The 21,162-nt window shown below is 30.2% G+C and overlaps 9 protein-coding genes across 9 annotated transcripts; 8 read left to right on the forward strand and 1 right to left on the reverse strand. All coding sequences in view use genetic code 12, as the record gives it.

Annotated features, from left to right (window-relative positions):
* The first annotated feature begins 741 nt into the window (after positions 1 to 741).
* On the forward strand, positions 742 to 2,673 carry RJT21DRAFT_121659 (bifunctional choline kinase/ethanolamine kinase). The gene has a single exon (XM_064882171.1). It carries the CDS (start codon positions 792 to 794, stop codon positions 2,448 to 2,450), a length of 1,659 nt encoding a protein of 552 aa, XP_064737205.1. The 5' UTR covers positions 742 to 791; the 3' UTR covers positions 2,451 to 2,673.
* Positions 2,674 to 2,769: 96 nt separating this feature from the next.
* Positions 2,770 to 3,906, forward strand: PEX7 (Pex7p; the record flags this gene model as incomplete). Its single annotated transcript, XM_064885518.1, has 1 exon — positions 2,770 to 3,906. The coding sequence occupies one exon, from the start codon at positions 2,770 to 2,772 to the stop codon at positions 3,904 to 3,906; it is 1,137 nt and encodes a 378-aa protein (XP_064737206.1).
* Positions 3,907 to 4,590: 684 nt separating this feature from the next.
* On the forward strand, positions 4,591 to 7,032 carry RJT21DRAFT_87155 (uncharacterized protein; the record flags this gene model as incomplete). The annotated part of the gene is made up of 1 exon (XM_064885514.1): positions 4,591 to 7,032. The coding sequence occupies one exon, from the start codon at positions 4,591 to 4,593 to the stop codon at positions 7,030 to 7,032; it is 2,442 nt and encodes an 813-aa protein (XP_064737207.1).
* Positions 7,033 to 7,696: 664 nt separating this feature from the next.
* On the forward strand, positions 7,697 to 9,224 carry RJT21DRAFT_121664 (uncharacterized protein). Its single transcript, XM_064882172.1, has one exon. It carries the CDS (start codon positions 7,835 to 7,837, stop codon positions 8,900 to 8,902), a length of 1,068 nt encoding a protein of 355 aa, XP_064737208.1. The 5' UTR covers positions 7,697 to 7,834; the 3' UTR covers positions 8,903 to 9,224.
* A 351-nt stretch (positions 9,225 to 9,575) lies between these two features.
* Positions 9,576 to 11,642, forward strand: HGT5 (Hgt5p; the record flags this gene model as incomplete). Its single annotated transcript, XM_064880317.1, has 1 exon — positions 9,576 to 11,642. The coding sequence occupies one exon, from the start codon at positions 9,576 to 9,578 to the stop codon at positions 11,640 to 11,642; it is 2,067 nt and encodes a 688-aa protein (XP_064737209.1).
* A 1,966-nt stretch (positions 11,643 to 13,608) lies between these two features.
* Positions 13,609 to 15,252, forward strand: RJT21DRAFT_3147 (uncharacterized protein; the record flags this gene model as incomplete). Its single annotated transcript, XM_064884127.1, has 1 exon — positions 13,609 to 15,252. One exon carries the CDS (start codon positions 13,609 to 13,611, stop codon positions 15,250 to 15,252), a length of 1,644 nt encoding a protein of 547 aa, XP_064737210.1.
* Positions 15,253 to 15,766: 514 nt separating this feature from the next.
* RPL8B (60S ribosomal protein eL8) lies at positions 15,767 to 17,033 on the forward strand. The gene has a single exon (XM_064884665.1). The coding sequence runs from the start codon at positions 15,879 to 15,881 to the stop codon at positions 16,659 to 16,661; it is 783 nt and encodes a 260-aa protein (XP_064737211.1). The 5' UTR covers positions 15,767 to 15,878; the 3' UTR covers positions 16,662 to 17,033.
* Positions 17,034 to 17,405: 372 nt separating this feature from the next.
* Positions 17,406 to 18,659, reverse strand: RJT21DRAFT_115139 (uncharacterized protein; the record flags this gene model as incomplete). The annotated part of the gene is made up of 1 exon (XM_064880318.1): positions 17,406 to 18,659. One exon carries the CDS (start codon positions 18,657 to 18,659, stop codon positions 17,406 to 17,408), a length of 1,254 nt encoding a protein of 417 aa, XP_064737212.1.
* Positions 18,660 to 20,173: 1,514 nt separating this feature from the next.
* RJT21DRAFT_46043 (ubiquinol--cytochrome-c reductase subunit 6) lies at positions 20,174 to 21,049 on the forward strand. Its single transcript, XM_064884666.1, has 2 exons — positions 20,174 to 20,351; positions 20,516 to 21,049. Exons 1-2 carry the CDS (start codon positions 20,295 to 20,297, stop codon positions 20,828 to 20,830), a joined length of 372 nt encoding a protein of 123 aa, XP_064737213.1. The 5' UTR covers positions 20,174 to 20,294; the 3' UTR covers positions 20,831 to 21,049.
* Positions 21,050 to 21,162: the final 113 nt, after the last annotated feature.

Genomic DNA, 21,162 nt, shown 5'->3' on the forward strand with positions numbered 1-21,162 from the left:
ATGGTTAGTAAAATTGATTTGCTGATTTATTATTGGATATCAGTCACGTGTTCGAGTACGAACTAAATAAATTATTATATATTTGGGTGCAAATAAGTCGAGCAGTGTTAAGAGGTAACGAATTGTAAATGATATAGATATTTTAATATAGTCGGAGTCTTGGAGTTTCAGAGTCAATGAGTCATAGAGGATTATTTATGATATGAATGTGATTCTTTGTTTAGTTAATCACTAATTGGTATTAGTTGAAATGCTCAATTTATTGAGACAGTCCATACCTAACCTAATGAGTCAAAATATTAAACCTTGAGATATATTCTGAATCAGATGATCAATTGTTTCACCTCAGAAACTTCTAAAATATTTTATTGGGTGAGAAAACAAATTTATGTAAATTTGTTTAGCTGACCTAAGAGATTAGCAATTTAGTGTATTTTTCGCTCTATGTCTCCCTAAAATTAATAATCGAACGAAATTTAATAACAGTAAGACTCTGTAAGTTTTACTATAATCTCATATACAATATATCTACACTAGTTATGTGACATAATTACTTAATTACACATCAAAAACTTGTAACAATTAATAAATACTTGGTAGCTCAATATTCGTATTTTGTTAGTCGTGCACCCGCTTCGTCAATCGGCTCAACTGTCACGAGACAGATCAGCAAATTTTCCCATGGGGCCGATAAGAACCACAAACTGCAAGCAAAATTTTAAAGGTTAAATTTGGGGAGTGATAATAAAAAACTTTTCAATAATCATATAATCACATATTAAAAGTCCAAAATGAGTACTGCAGATTTAGGAAGTATTGTTAAGGATTCAAGATCAAGATCTAGATCCAGATCAAAATCAAGAACTCAACCACCTTCAAGATCATCAAGTGGTACTAGAAGACCCTCTTTAAGTGGGAAAAGATCGTTATCAAGTTCATCATTAACTAAAATAGTTGTTACACCAACTAATATTGATAGTGAAAGATCTATTCCAACTGTAGATGTTACATTAGATAATAGTTTACCATTAGATTTCTTCAAACAAGATTTATTAGTATTAATTAAAACATTAAAAATTAGTAAATGGCATAAACGTCAATTAACTGTATCTAATATTTTTGTAAATCGTATAAGTGGAGCTTTAACTAATTCTATTTATAAGATTGAATATTATGATCATCATCAAAATTTAAGATTACCTTCATTATTATTAAGAGTTTATGGTAAGAATGTCGATGAATTAATCGATAGAGATGTTGAATTGAAAACTTTAATTAAATTATCATCAAAAAGAATAGGTCCAAGATTATTAGGTATTTTCACAAATGGTAGATTTGAACAATTTTTAGAAGGATTTAGAACTTTAGGCAAATTAGATATTAGAGATCAAGTCATATCTCAAATGTTAGGTAGAAGAATGAAAGACTTGCATTATAAAATTGAATTAGATTCTGATGACCTTTCTTCTCCATTACCAAATTCTTGGAAATTAATATATAAGTGGTTAGATCTTTTTGAAAGGGAGTACTTACAAACATTTATTGATAACGGTAAGGATCCAAAAGATGTATTTTTTGTGGATTTTCAAGCCTTTAAACAATTAGTCTTTAAGTATAAAGAGTGGTTATTTAAGAAATATGATGAAACTAATTTTTCTAATAACTATAGATTCTGTCATAATGATACTCAATATGGTAATTTACTTTTACATGAATCCTTTAATCCTAAAGAAATTGTTAATAGTGATCAAGAAAATGATGAAGATGTCGCTATTGCCACCACTTCTAATAAGAGAGATAATAATTTGGTAGTCATTGATTTTGAATATTCAGGTTGCAATATTCCTGCAGTAGATATTGTTAATCATTTCTCTGAATGGATGTCAGATTATCATGATGAAACTCAATCATACTATATTCATGAAGAAAAATATCCAAATCAAATTGAACAATTGAATTTGATTAAGAGTTATATTGAATATGACTTTCAATTTCCTTCATCAAATTTAATCACTAAAACTAAGATTTCATTAGAACAAGGTAATATAAATGCCAGTGATTTGATTGAATTTGAAATAAAAAAATTGCATAATGAATGTGTCTTCTGGAGATCTACTGTTCAAATTTATTGGACACTTTGGGGATTAATTCAAAATGGTCCTATTAAATCATCTTCATTAATTTCTAATTCTACAGTAGAACAAGGGGTTGATAGTACCTATACTATCACTACTAATGGAATTGATAATTTAAATATCAATGATAATATTACTGTTGAAGAAGCAATTACTTCAAGTGATGATGATTTCGATTATTTGAAATATTCTCAACAAAAAGTTGCCTTAATTATGGGAGATTTTATTCAATTTGGATTTTTAACTAAAGACAATATTGATGAAAAATATCATCATATTATAAAGACTTTAGATACAGGTTTATTTGATATCTAGTATATAAACAACATTCCTTTCCTATATAATTCATCGTATAGATTAGCATATAAATAATAATAATTAATAATAATAATTAATACTTTAATCATAATTAAATCTTTAATCATACTTTAATCATAATCCGCAAATTTTGCAATCCCGCACTTTTATTATGAGGGCCTCGGAAAAAAAGATCCACTGGAGATATTAGTCAAAAGTTTTAGTTTTACTCCAGGAAATTAAAGCTTTCTTGTAAGTTTCATATTAATTTTCATATTAATTTTCATATTGTATAGGTTGAGAATATAAATATCCATTAGGTTATTTATGTGGAAGAATGTTATCATTTAGAACTCGAGGTTATAATGGTTATGGTGTACAATACTCTCCATACTTTGACAATAAATTAGCAGTAGCTAGTGCAGCTAACTATGGATTGGTTGGTAATGGAAGATTATTTGTATTAAATATAGAGAATAATGGAACTATAAGAGATCAAATATCTTGGGAAACTCAAGATGGTTTATTTGATGTTTCATGGAGTGAAGTTCATGAAAATCAATTGACAGTAGCAAGTGGAGATGGATCAATAAAATTATTTGATTTAACTGTGGGTCAATTCCCTGTTATGAATTGGAAAGAACATGGACGAGAAGTATTTTCAGTTAATTGGAATTTGGTAGATAAAAGTAACTTTGTTAGTTCAAGTTGGGATGGTACTATAAAAGTTTGGTCTCCTCAAAGAAATCAATCATTGTTAACACTTGAAAATCCATCATCAATAGCGTCCACTACTCAAGTTCAACCACAATTACAACCACCAGGTACAACTGTACCATTATCTCATCAACAACTGCATCAACAAACTCAGAATCTGATTAATACTATTAATTGTATATATAATGCTACATTTTCTCCACATTCACCATCTACAATCATTAGTTGTAGTGGATCATCTCACCTACAAATTTGGGATATAAGAGCTCCAAATCCTTTACAAATGGATTATATAGCTCATGGAGGATTAGAAGCTTTAAGTTGTGATTGGAATAAATATAAATCCACAATTGTTGCATCAGCAGGTACTGATAAATCGATTAGAATATGGGACTTAAGATTAATTTCTAAAGTAGATCAACATAATATTACTCAACCATCTTATCATGTTAGGGGTCCAACTCCATTAAATGAATTATTAGGTCATGAATTTGCCGTTCGTAAAATTCAATGGTCTCCTCATGATGGTCAAGAACTTATAAGTACTTCATATGATATGAGTGTTAGAATTTGGCGAGATGAATCTCACGAAAAGGCACGATTCCTTAATCTTCAAAATGGAGGTTGTAGAGGGGTATTCAATAGTCATAAAGAATTTGTAATTGGATGTGATTATAGTTTATGGGGTGAACCAGGTTGGGTTGCTACTACTGGTTGGGATGAAATGGTATACGTATGGGATACAAAAAGATTATAATTTTAGAAGTAATTAATAAACATTAGATATAATTAATACCTTATCACGCATATTACTATACAATTTTGCAACTGTTTCAAATTATTATTGAAAGGGTCATTCAATATATTTATTACCCTTTTAACTAGATCTAGTAAGTTTATTAATTAGTCTCCGCTTAAATCAATATCTTGGTCTCTGCGGCTTAATGTCGTTCCACTATAACCCTTTTAGGTAAGAACCTAGGCATTCTCATACATTTTTTTTCCCTAACTGAAAAATAAGTTGACCATCACTTGTTTCCTAATTAGGCAAGTGAGAACAAAATTAAAAATATTAATAAACAAACTACAAATCGAAAGTTACCAATTTTATCATAAATGTAAACATATTTAATTCTATATGCATATAATTTACGCCTTAAAGCACATGTTTGCCTATTCGGTAACTAAATGAGTATATCATCAACCAAATATGCAGGTTAAACACTTGGTTATATACGTAAATCTTTAAATATATATAACAGCACCATTTTGCAATCATCCTCTGATAAATTTATTTAATTATTTAATATATCTAATCTTTTATAATTGAGTATATTCTATTCTGTGGTTACTAATAAATTGAGTGAATTTTCTTCATTTCGTCTTCATTAAATTCTTCTATTATTATACTCCATATTATAACTTTCTTCCTCAATTTATAATGAATACTACTATTTTAAACTTTGAATATAGCTTCATAATAGATCCCAAATTTACCAAACCAAATTTAATAACGTACTTTGAATCAAGTCCTCAAATATGGAACGAATATGTTAATGAACAAACGAGATCTTCTTATAGAATGATTGATAATTTATATAATTTAAAACAAATTATTCAACAGATAAATACTCAACAAACTAAGAATGGTAATTATATAAATTTAATAGAAAATAATCAATTAATAACAGTATCATTTAATGGATCAATTGATTTTGTTACTAAATCAAGAACAAAAATTATGCAAAAATACAATCAAGTAAGTTTTAAAACTATTCCATTAACTCCTGGTGAGTTTATGAAAATAAATGAAAAATTTACTGCAGAATTATATAAATTAGCCAACCAATATAAAGTTGAAATTATAATAAATAATGATAAATCTTGTTTCTCCAAAACAATTGCAGCTGGAAATTATGCAATTCATATATTGGGTAATCAAGATAATATTACTATTACCGAGACATCAACGAGAATCTTAATTGATAATTTAATCAATAATAATTATTTGGATTCAATTGATATTGAATTGTCATTGATTCCCATTATTGGTGGTAAACAATTAGTTAATTTTACTCAAATTGCTAAACAAACTAATTCTAATATTTATATTCCTGACTTATTACCAAACTTATTCAATTCAAAGATTTCCAGTAGAAAGTTATGGATTACAAGCAAATCTATTCCTGAAATCTTATTAACCAAACAAATATTATCAAAGATCATAAATGATAAGAAACAGTTGATGGTTAAAGAACTTGATATAACTAAAGTTAAATTGGATTTAATTACATTATACAATCAAAATGATATCCTTAATATAATGTTTAATCAAGGTGTTTTCATTCAATTGCCTAACCTTGGATCTAAGGAAGCTAGAATTTTAATTCAAGGTACTTCATTAGATGCTCTTAATGAAGTCATACTGGAGATTAATTTAATCTGTTCAAATTACTATACTATTCAATTGAATGGTAGTAATATTAATAATGAATATTTATTAATTCAATTATTATCTCTGAAAAAGTCTTGTGTTATTAACTCAACTAAATACGGATTAGATATCAATGGAGAGTCGAGTGAAATAAAACAATTACTTTTAAAAATGACTTCATTGAATATGAGCTTTGAACAAATCAAATTAAGAATAGAATTAAACAATTCACAAAGAGATTTTATTAGTGGTAAAAAGAATGGGAAATTAATTAAAATATTGAATCAATTGAATAATCAATTATCTATAATTAAATTCAAACCATTTAATGAGTATAATTTCTTTATAGATTTTGAAATTAATGATACTACATTTCAAAGTTTACTTCAAGGTTTGGAATTACTTGAATTAGAATTACCAGCTGAATTGAAATTTAATATTCCAGAAGTCTTTCATAAATCAATCATTGGGAATGGAGGTTCAATAATTCAATCAATTATGAAAAAGTATAATGTTTTTATTAAATTTTCCAATTCCAATTTGAATAGTATATCAAATGAAGAGATTTATTCATTTAGAAGACTTAATAATGTTTTAATTAAATGTCCAAGGAAGAATGAAAAGAATATTGAATTGGCAAAATATGAAATTGATCAATTGGTATTAAAGTGTTGTATGAATAACATTATGCCCAATAATAATAATAATAATAATAATAATAATAATAATACCAATATTACTATTTATAACACTTTAAAGTTCCAATTATTAAAGAGTCATTATTTATTATTAATCAATAATAACAAGATACAAGCTATTAATGAAATGGAAATTGAAACCAATTCTTTTATTAGTTTCCCTACTTCTATTGAAGACTTTAAATTTGAAAATGGTAATGGAAATAGTTTAACTATTGATATCAAAGGGGCAGACAGTAAGATTAAGCTGTGTTTTACCAAATTAAAATCAGTCTTGCCTAGTAATTACGAATTCAAGATAACTGCTAACCCAGGTAAATTTGAAGATAACTTTAATGGAACTTTAAAACAAGATTTTTATGACAACATATCTATACCTTTTAAAATCTTATTAGGGATTGAAATTCTTGTTAATGAAGTTCCATTAAATGAATCAGGTACTACAAATTATCATCAAATATTACTTAGTTACTATGAACAAGATAATTTAAATGCTGCTATTGAATCATTAACAATTTATTTAAGACAAAAGGGATTTTTAATCTTAGAAAAGGGTCATTACGATTTTGATCCATTAATTGAGGAAACTCAACATGCATTATCAATACCATTACAACCTATTACTAATACCAATAATATTAATAACAATAATATACCTATAGCTCAACCAAAAGCTAGAAAAATCGTTACGAACTTTAACATTGACGTTTCTCCGCATAAAACTAACCAGTATGTACATTATATATCATAGATTCATGAAAGCTTCAACTACAAATTCACAAGGATTTTAATGAAGTCTTTACTTAATAAAAATGCATTATTACAATATTACAAACATTATAATATATTCTTGTAGGACACATATGTTGCAACCACATCAGCTGACATTTCCCTCGTGACCACCGAGGAGTTAAGGGAGTTTAACCTCGGGAAAAAAAAGACCCAAAATAAAGCGGTTAGACCAACAAAAAAAAAGTGCAAATAAACAAAATACGGCCGGATAGAATTTTACAGCCAATAATTCAAGAAAAATTATTAAAATGAAACTATGTGAAATAGGGGGATTTTTTAAATGTCTTCTGCGTATTTACCATTTTAGGGTACACGAAGACGCAGGGAATGAGCAGATTAACATAACCCATGTGTCACAGTAGTATAAATAACAATTAAGTAAAGGAAACAAATAGAATCGAAATAAAGTAAAAAGTTGATACAATAATAATAAGATCCAAGCAAATTGCAACTATTGTTTCTTATCCGATTCCATAGCAAAGGCCGACCTAAATAAATATTTAGCAACAAGTTGAAAAAAAAATGATGGGAAATCTCTAAAAAACTGGAGTTTCCCTTTACGGAAATGAATGGGTTGCGACTAGAAATTTTCAACACCTAAACTAAATTAGTATATAATATACATATATATCTAGATTGATTATTATAGTTGTATGATTTAATTTTTACGATCGTAAAGAATTTTAATTGACTAACTAATTTTATACTTAGTGTAAGTTCATTTAGAGTCGTTCATATATTTACTATAGACCATAGACCCGATGGATATTGTTAATTCAAGATTAGTTAAATTTGGGTTACCAAATCTCGATGCCTGGCATTTACCTACGCTAGACACTCCAATACCTGTTTCACCATTTGATAATGCGATTTTAACATGGATCTTTGATGGGTCAATGAATGTTATGACACCATTAACTATTGCCTTGGTATATTTCACTTCAGTTCATTTCATTAATCCAATTGTTGTTAAACGTCAATTAAACAAATATTATAAAGCAAATCCAAAAGAAGCTGAAAAAAAGTCTATCCCTAAACGTTTAGGTGCTGCTCCTTATTGTATTGCAAGATCAAGTATATTTAATGTCTTTGTTTTTTTACATAATGTCTTTTTATGTGCTTATTCAGTATGGACTTTTATTGGAATGACATCTTCAATTTTAAGTAATATGGAATTATTTAAAGGATTAATCTTACCAAATTTATTAAATTCCCTTAATACAAAACAAATTAATTATAAATCATTTGAAGTATTCTTTCAATCTATTTGTGATTCTAATCAAGGAATCTTTTCAAAATTAGTTGTTGACAAAGTTGGTCAACATAATTTAGAAATATTTGGATGGTGGTTTTATATTTCTAAATTTTATGAAGTTTTAGATACAGTTATAATTCTTTTAAAAGGTAGACCATCATCTTTATTACAAAGTTATCACCATTCTGGTGCTATGATGTGTATGTGGGCCGGTATTAGATTTCAATCCCCACCTATTTGGATCTTTGTTGTATTTAACTCATTTATTCACTCCCTTATGTATTTCTATTTCTCCTTAAGTTGTTTACATATCAGAGTTCCAATCATTTTCAAGAGGGTTTTAACTAGTTTACAAATCACTCAATTTGTGGTTGGTGGTTCCATTGCCATTTTACATGCATTTATTTGGATTGTTGATACATCTGATTATGAAAATTTAAAAATCATTAGTTGTATTAATACTCCTGATCAAGCCTTACCTATCTTAATCAATGTGGCTTACTTAGCACCTTTAACTGGGTTATTTGCTGCTTTCTACATTGAAAGTTATCTTAAACGTGGAAAATCAGCATAAGTTTTGGATAATTAACTTCTACTTTATATATTCCATAAATTCACGGCTGTAACGTTCTGTACATATCTGATCATACTAAAATCAAAATCATTTCAGACTATACTTAATTTAAAAACCAAACTTTACAAAATGTTCCATAGAAGAGATCTATCTGGGACATGCTACTGAAATATTTATTCTTATAGACTTTAATAAACATAATTAAAGCATGTAATTTGTTTTTGTGCGTAGTAGTAGTAGTAGAAGAAGAATTGAAAATAGAATCCGTAAGCATTGTGTATACTAAATTTGCAACCGTTATTGAGACTTGTTAAGAAAAAAGCCCACAGCCCTTAAATATATTGATCAGATTAAGTATGTCTGCCGCAAATCAGACAAATTTGTTAAAGCGGAATTAGTTATCGTTTGGGTTCGTTATTTGTCACATTACGTCATACGCGTAGATTTACTCCTTAACCCCAAACTTCACCAAAAAAAAATATAATGCGCAATTATTTATCATAGGCTAGGCTATGTGTAAGTTTGGTATTCTGCGACACAAGGAATTGACCATTGAATATTTAAATAAATTTTGTATTAATAATTAAATTTGATTGTGTTGTGGTTAGAATTAATTAGTATACAGTCAAAAAAGTATAGAGTAAATGTTTACCGTATATTAATATAATAAACAATGGCATATATAAGAATAAATAATAGCAAAGTTAATGCTAATGATAATGAGAATGCTAATGATAATCCATTTGATGAGGAACATGCGGAAGTACTTTTCAGTCAACCATTAATAACTACTGCGACTGATCATGAAACCTCTGGACCGGCTAGTTTGATACCGAAAATAATTGTTCAGGATATGGGAAGACCATCTTCAGAAAAGAAGGAAATCATATACTCTGATCATTCTGGAGATAATGATGATGACGATGATGATGACGATGATTTCAGTGTTGAAATAGATAATAATAGCGATGAATTTGATCCCGTAAAATATGGTGACTCAAATCAAGGTCTTCGACAACAACATCTTCTAGAAGGTGGAAATAATTCAATTTCTGTCAATGAATACATGGATGATTTCGGAAATTTATATGCTCATGTCGATTTTAATTGTAAACAGTATACATCAAAATTAAAATTTAAAGGAACATTTCTAGTATATTTTACTTCGGCATTTGTATCATTTTTTGTATCTTTATTTGGGTATGAACAAGGTGTTTGTTCAGGAATATTGACATTTCGTACGTTCAATGATTATTTTGATTATCCTAGTAAATCTGAAATTGGGCTTGTTATATCAATATTGGAAATTGGAGCTATGTTTTCATCATTGTTAGTTGCTAAAATTTCAGATATCTTTGGTAGAAAACGTACAATTTTATTGGGAACATTTATTTTTATAATTGGTGGTGCATTGCAATCTTTTGCAATTAACTTATGGGTGTTTGGTGTGGGAAGAGTTTTATCTGGTATAGGAGTGGGAATATTATCTACTATAGTTCCTTCTTACCAATGTGAGATTAGTCCAAGTGAAGAAAGAGGTAAATTGGTTTGTGTTGAATTTACGGGTAATATTATAGGTTATTGTTTATCAGTTTGGGTTGATTATTTTAGTTATTTCATTCAACCAAAGAATGTCAATGAATCGAAATTCTGGTCGAATGTAAGTTGGAGACTTCCATTATTTATTCAGGTAATAATAGCATTTGTTTTATTGGTAGGAGGATTTTTTATAGTTGAAAGTCCTAGATGGTTATTAGATGTCGATCATGATCAACAAGGATTAAATGTTTTGGCATTATTATATGATTCTCATCATGATGTAGATAAAGCAAGAAAGGAATTTTTCATAATTAAGAATTCTATTCTTCAAGAACGAATTTCAATTCCTAAATCGGAAAGAAGTTGGAGGAATATGTTTCGTAATTATAGATCCAGAATTTTTATTGGTTGTTCTGCGTTAGGATTTGCTCAATTGAATGGGATAAATATTATATCTTATTATGCTCCATTAGTATTTGAAGAAGCTGGCTTCAATGATTCATATGCATTATTAATGACTGGTATAAATGGTATAATTTATTTATTAAGCACAATTCCACCCTGGTTTATTGTTGATAAATGGGGTAGAAAACCAATATTAATAAGTGGTGGGTTTTCAATGGGTGTTTGTTTATCATTAATTTCATTAATTATGTGGTTAAACAGATCATATACTCCTACCATGGTAGCCATATTAGTTATTATTTATAATGCATCATTTGGCTATAGTTGGGGACCAATAGGGTTTTTAATTCCTCCTGAGGTATATCCATTGGCGATTAGATCAAAGGGTGTCTCATTAAGTGTTGCTACTAATTGGTTGGCGAATTATATCGTAGGACAATTAACGCCTATTTTACAAGAACAAATTGGATGGCGAATGTATTTATTACCAGCTACAAGTTGTATAATTAGTATTTTTGTGGTTATTTGGTTTTATCCAGAGACTAAGGGAGTCGAATTAGAAGACATTGATAGTTTATTCGAAGAGTTCTATGGCAAGTCATCAAACTTGTCTGCATCCAATAATTCTGCAAGATATGATAGAATTGTAAATCTGTTGGATGATGCCAGGGCCAGTAACGCAAATGGAAATAATGTTGATTTTGAATTGGATGAATTCGATTATGATGACGATAACGAACTTTTGCCCAATAGCAATAATGCTGAAACTAATTCGCCAAGAAGGACAATGTTGTAACGATAATTGAGTATTAGATCAAAGTAGATAGAGTATAAAAGTAAATACAAATAACGGAATAGGCGGAGTGTTGTAAAGGACTATTAGCTTATTAGTTAAACTTTCTATAATAGAAATGTTGCAAAAGGCATTTGCTTATATTAATTTAGTGCTATGTGAATTAATTTACTCTACATTTACTTTTGTGATCTCAGACTAGGCTTAGTTATTATTGATAATAGGTTCGCTTAGATGAAATTTAGTTTGTCTACAAAATACTATAGTTTCACTAAATATAGTACTGTATTAAGCCATTCATAAAACCGTTCATAGCCATATTATATGCCATCCTAAAATAATATATACCGAAAACTATTGGATTTTCGGCATAGTTTTTTCGGCATTGACGGGCTATGGTCAATGAAAAAACGCGACACTATTAATATGGGAAACGGCAATATAAAAAAAATGCGACACAAATGGGCAAAGAAAAAGATGGACCATACGAAGAAATGACAAGATTTCTTTGTGCCAATGCTTATTGTTTTCGATTATTCTCTGATAAATATATGTATTGCTCTTATTGTTTTAAAGAAAATGCTACCAGATGAATGGTGTATAAGTAAAATATTATTATTCTGTGCCTAGATTATTTTATCTGGCCATACATTGGCTGGTGTGCACATTAAAACTTGGAAGATACGTACGTTACATTCTTCCATCTTCCGGTGAGGCAAGTTATGAGGTGCATAGATACTGGTAAGGCATTAGATAAGTTTTCAATAATCTCACAATGTTTTATTTACGGGTATGTGCATATAACGGCCTGCATGGAATAGACAGGTATAAGCATTGTACTGTATATATTTAATACGGTAAAAGGAGACATTTTTTTTAAATGCCGTCTAGTTATGGGACGACGCTACATTTTCTACTTCGATTTCTATTATCGTTACGTGTATGTATCTTGAAATTCTTTCTTTTGAAACTGTATCTGTAATAAACGATTTAGATAAGCCTTGTTTACAATTTTTTTCTTCATCCATTAACTACAAGCATTTCAATAAAAAGTCATACTATTCTCTACGCTCATAGTTACCTTTAAATTTTTCTTTTCTCAGTCATAATTTTTTTGTTGGTCAACAGGAACAAACTGCCCAAACTGGATCTCTCTTTCGCTGTTTTCCGCTAACAAATTGTATGCTTGAGATGGTAAGAAAAAAAATATCACACAAAAAAGAAAAAATCGTCTAAGGAAGCAAAAATAAAAATCACTCAGCTCACTTATGTTGCACAAAACCCCATCAGGAAAATTCCGCTCATTTGCACCAAAAAGAGAAGAGTGAATTGCCTTACGATTACTGTAACATAAATTTTCTGTAAGAATGAAATGTGTTGTGTGTATATTCCGAATACTCTAGGCTCCTTCATCCCTTTAGCTAAGCTTTTGACTAGTTCATTTATTTATTTGTATGTAGGTCAATTCGATTACGTTTATACTTTGTGGAAATTGTATTATTCTAATTTGATATATATAATTTATAATTTACTGATATTTCTTTACTTTCTCTAATTCACTATTTTTATTTTATTATAAGGATTTATATTAATTATCCTATCCACTATTAGTTAGTTTATAATTTAATCCCCCAACTGCACTGTACAATCTGTATCAGATTATCTAAGTATTGCAAACAAAGGAAAAAATACTTATACATACGGAGCAGGATCTTACATATCCCGAACAGGCAATCTTATCTTTTTCTACCAATTATAGCTCAGTCATAGGACATATATATATATATATATATATTTATATATGGAGGTATAGATTGCTGTGTAAAGATTAATCATTAATTCATAATAGCATATAAATATTCAAAATTCAAAAAGTTAAAATAATCCAATCGTATACCCCATAATTAATAAGGATTCTGTACATATAGTTAAGGCCAATATTACTAAACACAAACCCCGAAACACTAATATGGCTATACATATAAATAATTCCCAAACCTTGTTTTCAGCGACGAGTCCAATCTCAATAGAGTCACCACCATCCTTACCTCGTACCACTTCATCATCATCATCATCGTCATCTAATTCATTACCAAATACAGTATCTAACTATAAGAAGAAAAGGAAACCATCAACATCTCCAATGTCTAATTTAGTATCGTCAATTAAATCTAAATCATTGAAACAATCCATAAGCATAGGCAGTATAAAATCAAATTTGCATAATCAAAGATTAACTCATTATAAAAACAAAAGTCCTAATTATATACATCATCGTCATCATCATCATCCATTATCTACAGAACAAGAGAAATATTTATATGAAGAACAGTTAACTGACGATGAAGATTCGACTTCTTTTGAAGATGACGAAGATGACGATATTGTAACTAGAGGTGAAGAAATTTCAGAAGATCTTTCATCCGATGAATATTCGGTGATATCATCTTCCTTTTCAACATCAACTAATATTAAGTCTACGAGTTTATCGAAATCTCCTTCAGTTCAGTCGTATTTATCATCTTTCAGTAATGGTAATACCAGCTCTAGTATTTATCCATTAGCAACAACGGTTTCAACTACAAATACGACTGTAGCTCCATCATTTGTAACAACAATGTCAGAAACTATTCCTTTAAGACACGCTGCTTCAACCGAGTCATTGACCAGATTACTTCAAACTCAATCGTCGTCAAAATTATCAGAATCAATCATATCGGTTGAAGAATTTACACCTATACTAGCTTCAAATAACGTGGCTGTTAATGAAACAATCAATAGCATTAATGAAAATATATCCCTAGTTTCGAATTTAACTCAATCAATAAAGAAAAACTGGAAAATATTGAAGAATAATCCCATATTTTTCATTAAAGAATCACCAAGACTAACCGATGATATTCTACCAGTTGAATCAACATTGTCATTATCAACTTCATCCATCGACGAAGAACCACATACATGTATTTATCAAGAACTAGTGACGTTCAATTCTCAAGCTCACAACCATAATACCGATGAAGAGTTATTCAGAGTCCCCGGAGGAAGATCTTTTAAAAATAGAGATCACCGTTTAAATTCCACCTTTTTAAGGTTATATGCCATTGACTACAATGCTCGTGTTGTTACGGGAACGCTTGTGAATCAATCGAGTCCACCTCAACAATCATCAACTTCATGTATTCAAGATTACTTCATTGGTGAAGAAGATTTACCAGTTAACCTCGCCAAGTTTCATTCGAAATATGATATATTTAAGATTTCTAATTTGTCAAGAGATAAGCTTTGGAAATCGGTTGTTTTACCTCCAAGACAAGATACATCTCCTTCTAATTGTATCAATTGTGATGACTATATATACGTAGGTGAAGATCAAAAATCGCCCATGTCATACTCGTTGACAAGAAAATCGGGAGATTACTTACCTTGGTCAAATAAGTATTACAATAATTGTAATCGTGCATTTCCTCAGACTAAAACTTTAAAACCAGCAGGTGTATTACTGAACACTACAACAGTGAATAATGGCTTAGCCCCTACAGCTGGTTTTACGAAGACTCAATTTACAGTTAAAGGTTGGTGCAATCCAAGATGGGTTGATACTTCTTCATGAATATACCATTTTTCAATACCTGAACATCAAGTATTCCTCCTAAAGTGTAACTTCATCACAGCTTGTGAAGCTTGTGATTTATATTGCACATTAACCAAATATTCTTATTAATATTACTTCTACTTTATTTATTAATATTTATTTATTTATTAATTCATTTCTTTTTATGTTTATATAGTTATCTTCTTTTATTTCTTCCAATGGTTTTCAAAGGTTTATTTGGGTTATTTTATTTTATTATTATTATTACTTTTATATATAAAGGGTTCCACTATATATAAAATCAGTTTATAGAAATGTTTATAGAATTAATTACCACAGTATCTACATATACAGTGAAAATATATGCTATAACTTACTATAATTACACAAACTACCAATATGTATGTAACTATTATTTTTGATATCGAGCCAACCGTGGATAAAAAAGCAGTCACTGGGATCATGTGACTGTGTCGCACTTCATTCCCATACAAAATATGTCGTTAGTAAATTGTGCGACTTTTCTTCTAAAATATACTGCGAACCATCGTAGTAACCAAATACTGTAGGGAATGAAAAAAAATTTCAGAGTATCATATTAGTTAAGATCTATTTTAAAGACCTTAAGCAAGGAATATTAAACAATGGCTCCAAAGGGAAAGAAAGTCGCTCCAGCTCCATTAGCTACCAAGAGCTCCAAGACCACCAGTGTCAAGAACCCATTAGTTGACTCTACTCCAAAGAATTTTGGTATTGGTCAATCTATTCAACCAAAGAGAAACTTATCAAGATTCGTCAGATGGCCAGAATATGTTAGATTACAAAGACAAAAGAAGATTTTATCTTTAAGATTAAAGGTCCCACCAACCATTTCTCAATTCCAACACACTTTAGACAAAAACACTGCTGCTCAAGCTTTCAAATTATTCAATAAATACAGACCAGAAACTGCTATTGAAAAGAAACAAAGATTAACCAAAGAAGCTGCTGCTGTTGCTGAAGGTAAATCCGCCAAGGATGTTTCTCCAAAGCCAGTTGTTGTCAAATACGGTTTAAACCATGTTGTTTCCTTAATTGAAAACAAGAAAGCTAAGTTAGTTTTAATTGCTAACGATGTTGACCCAATTGAATTAGTTGTTTTCTTACCAGCTTTATGTAAAAAATTAGGTGTTCCATACGCTATTGTCAAGGGTAAGGCTAGATTAGGTACTTTAGTTCACAAGAAAAACGCTGCCGTTGCTGCCTTAACTGAAGTAAATGCTGCTGATGAAGCTGAATTAGCCACTTTAGTTTCTACCATTAACGCTAACTTCATTGAAAAATACGAAGACAACAGAAGACACTGGGGTGGTGGTATTATGGGTGCTAAAGCTCAAGCCAAGGCTTTAAAGAGAGCCAAGCTTGCTGCTACTCCAACCAACAACTAAATGTAGTAAACTACGATTTCATATCACGAGCTTGTTGAATATAGAATTGTTTGAAGTAACCTCTTCTATTATTGTTAATTAGTTCTACTTCGTTAAAATATAATATATACGCACGTTTTAACAGGCTTTTGTAATATGTCCGATATTAAAGCTAGCTTTATAGAACTACCCATTTAGAGAAGTTTTAGAGTTAGTATGTAGTAAATTATAATATAATTCGAATTTTCATCTAGTAATAGGATTTGCTGGTTCAGCATTCTACCTATTGCTACCAATTCGTAAACCATGTTAATAATAAAATATAGATGCCGAGTAAATTCTAAAGTTTTTGCAACCGACTTAACTATCTCATAGTCGGTAGTGCCACAGCAGAAAAAATTTACCGCCACTATAAATTTACAACACCAATTGCTAATCAATCAATTACAACGAATTTATATTTCACCTGTGATGATTTAACTGGAATGGAATCAGCAGAATATTATAAGTAACCCTATTGTCACCAAATAACTTATATTGACAAGATGTTTTGGACACAATACGAAGAAATGAATATTAAAAAGCCAAATGCTGCTGTTCCTAAAAATATGTTCGTATTATAGCCACTTATACATTCAATTTTGTTAAATTGCTAATCATATAAGCTTATAGGCATCTATAAATACAAATAAAAATAATTACAAACCGAGTGTCTTTAAGTTGGACGTCTGTCACACCTCCATTTCGCTGAATGGATAAAGACAATCACTGAAAAGAACGAGGCATTTGATGTAAAAAATAACGATAGCGACTAAACTCTCGTGCTTCATCTTTACCTAATTCTCTAACCACTCTATTGAAAAATGGCAATTGATTTAAATATAAACCACTTGTTCCATAACTAGTGTAATACTTATTGAATAGATAATTTGGCTTAAAGGCAAGGAAAGTGACAAATTGTTCCATATTCAAAATGCCATGTTCGTGGAGCCAATGCTCACGGAGATACTCTTTAGCAAAACTTTCGTCTTCTACTGCGATTTGTATATTCTTCTTAGGTATAGAACCAGACCACTTGTTTTTGTCTTCCATGTAGATTGAACCCAACGCGCCAAAATCTCCTAAAAGTTTTATGGATTCTAATCTTTTCAGGAAATAGTTCAATTCACCATTGAGATGAGTATAAGCCACATACTCAACATGAGTTAAGCTTTTAAGAAGCTTATAATCATATTTTGCACTGCTAAACGTACGTAATCTTAACTTCTTGATGGTGTCACCATGATTGTTCAAAAATTCTCCCCAATAATGTTGTGATACTAAATCACAACTTTCAAAACTGTGGTTTTCTAACTTTGGAAACTTGAGATACTTGATTTCTTTAACTACGAGTCTGATCTTCTCTCCCACATGAAAGCTATGCAAACTGTTGGGATTCACCCATGAAGTTGTCAATGAAATGATAGGCATATTATCAATCATAAGATCATAGTCGTGTGATTCTTCAGGTTTAAAGTAATCAGTGTCGAGTCTAATTTCATACCATTCGAACTTCTTAAGGTCCTCTAGTGGTAATTGAAAATCAACGGGTTTACCTAAAGGAAAGTTCTTGTAAAGGTGAAGGCAAAACATGAATCCATGATTTTTAAGAGGTTTCATTTTATCAAGGAATTCAATCATACTTGTTCCATTATCCGAACTTCCCAATAACACTTCAAATATAATTGTTGATACACCACCAGCCTTTAGTTTAATTATATTATCAAATACAAATGTCAGAGACTTAGTATAAAAAGGACCATTATAATGGAATGTTGGTGCATCCAATTCAGGCCATAGAGCATCATCTTTAGTTTCCTTATATGTAAAAGTATTTAACTGTATTATAATAGTTGGAGTTATGTCAAAATTTAAACCCACTTGATTCGAGGATACATTAGAGTAAGTTTCTTCTAAGAAAAGTGATTCTAGTACGATGTTTGTTGGAGCTAAGGAGGACATTAGGTGAGAAAAAGCCATTCTAGAGCATAGATAATTACAAGGGCGTAACTTTTTTAAGATAATAGCCAATATAATCGAATGTTACGCTAATTTTATAAATGTGAATAAAATAAATAAAAGAATGCCCTGCGTCAAATTTGCTTAGTAGAGTAGTATGTGGGCAAAAGATAATAAATGTTAAGTTGGACTATTACAATATTAACTGAAGAGTACAAAAATATTTTGCAACCATATGATGCAAAAATAGAGTTCCTATTTTGTTTCTCCTATTATTCAAAAATCGTGTCTTGGTGCATTTTAATGTTTTTCCCGGCACTATTTTAGAGAACATCCAAACATCCTTCAAATTATCCAAGCATTCAATATCTTAATCAACGACGACCAATCTAATGAGATGTGCCTCGAGATAAAATTCAACAGTATATCAATGATAATGCTTATGTTCCTCCAGAAATCCCACTCCAACCTAATAAATGTTTAACATATTCTTGGTTTCGTCTCCTTTCGGGTACCCCAATCAGGTCAGCCTTATGTGTGTCGCCAACTTCTTTACTAAAGCTGAACAAAGCTATTTCTCAGCATGGTTTGATATAGCTGAGTGTAAAAATCCTTACTGGGTTGAACTACCTAAAAATTATTCAGAAGAAGAAATACAACAACTCATACTCCAAACGCCCCGCAAGTTTCAATGGGCTAATGACATGTATGAACTCACAACGGGTTCTTTCAAAAGCAGAAGCAAAGCTAAACAGACCAAGCAAAGAGTATGCCTTGAACCAAATGGTTGGTCAGTTGACTTGAGTATATCACAAGTTCAATGGATCAAATTCTGGACAAGATTGAATCATCTAAAGTTTAATGCTCCTAATAATTTCGATTATTTACATCGCTATAATTTAGGCTACAGGCACCACAATCCAATCGCAGAAAATACCTGTGATATATGCAAAACTACGGTATCAAACTCCGAATTAGCGAGCCACATCTACTTGTCCTGTACAGTAGCTGTCAAACTCTGGGAAAAACTCGGACCTCCACTTCCGCTTACTTTCACTGCTTTAGTTGCAAATCCAAATCTTTCACTCACAAATGCTACACGCATCAACAGATACCTACAAACCATTGACTCCCTTAGGACGAAACGACGAACTGAGCCGGTTAATATGTCACTAACCGGCAAAGGTCTTTATCGTTGGGTATCATACTTCACCTTGACTCATGAAATAGAGCCAAGACGCTAACTGGTTAACTCCAGCACCTCTTTCTTTTTGAAGAAGACTACAATCTTTTATCAAAGTCTTTAAACCAATCCTTCCATTACAAGAGCTTTTACTATCTACATAGTTTCTCTAAATTTTTTACCATTTATAACTCTCTATTTACATAGAATTTAATAAATGTTTGTATCGAAAAAAATGGTTATTTGTGCCACGTGAATAAACACACATGACCGCAGGACATATTCTTAATTTTAACCAATAAAACATGGGATTTTTTCTGTTCAGTAATACATCCAAACTGCAATAAGTACTGTTTAGTCCAGTTGAAAAAAAAGTTCAAACAGTTAAGTGGATAAAAAGAAAAATAACAGACAATTAGTTGGTTGTAAAGATTCATTAAGGCAATATCTAGAAGTCAATCGGTAAATACACAATGTCATTCTTGAAAGATTTAATAGAAGCTGTTATCCCAGCTGCTTATGCTGAAGAAGTATGTATTGAGGAACTAAACAGTTAACTGTTAGCAATTAATTTTCATGATTGATGAGTCCAATACTTCAGGATATGAATCATGTATTAATATATTTGCTAACATTGAAGTTAAAAGTATAGAGACATTTAGGGAATAATTTACTAACATTAATTATCTTATAGCCAGAAGAAGAACCAGTTGAAGAAACTGAAGAAGCTGCTGAAGAAGATGATGACGAAGAAGAAGAAGAAGAAGAAGAGGATGAAGATGAAGTTGAAGATCCTTTAGTTGCATTAACCGAAGAATGTAAACACACCCCAGCTGTGCACCCATTCCTTCACCATTTTGATGAATGTGTTGAAAGAGTTACCAAGGAACAAGAAGATCCAGATTACGCATCAAAGGAACATAAAGAAGATTGTATTGAAGAATTCTTCCACTTACAACATGCTATCAATGATTGTGTTGCTCCAAGATTATTCAACAAATTAAAGTAAACCATCCAATCTTGAGTATCTCACCACTTTCATTCTAAAATAGACAGTCATGTTATATAAGTCATACATTTCATTATTGTTAATTTCATTGCATATATTACGAACCAATTCACCAATAAACCAATTTGAATAATCTCAAATTCAATCGAAACTATTCAAACAATAAATAAATTCTACGAATTCTAAAATCTTCAACCACTTTTTCTTCTTTCCAATGATAGTATAGTTATAAAAGTCGAAAGTCTTTATCGTTTATCATACGGCATATAGACTTATAGCTTTGTATATGTTTTCTATCGTTAATATTATTATTATATTATTATTATATCATT

This window comes from Scheffersomyces amazonensis (assembly GCF_036850825.1).
Source record: "Scheffersomyces amazonensis strain UFMG-HMD-26.3 chromosome Unknown RJT21scaffold_5, whole genome shotgun sequence".
In the NCBI taxonomy this organism is placed as follows: domain Eukaryota; kingdom Fungi; phylum Ascomycota; class Pichiomycetes; order Serinales; family Debaryomycetaceae; genus Scheffersomyces; species Scheffersomyces amazonensis.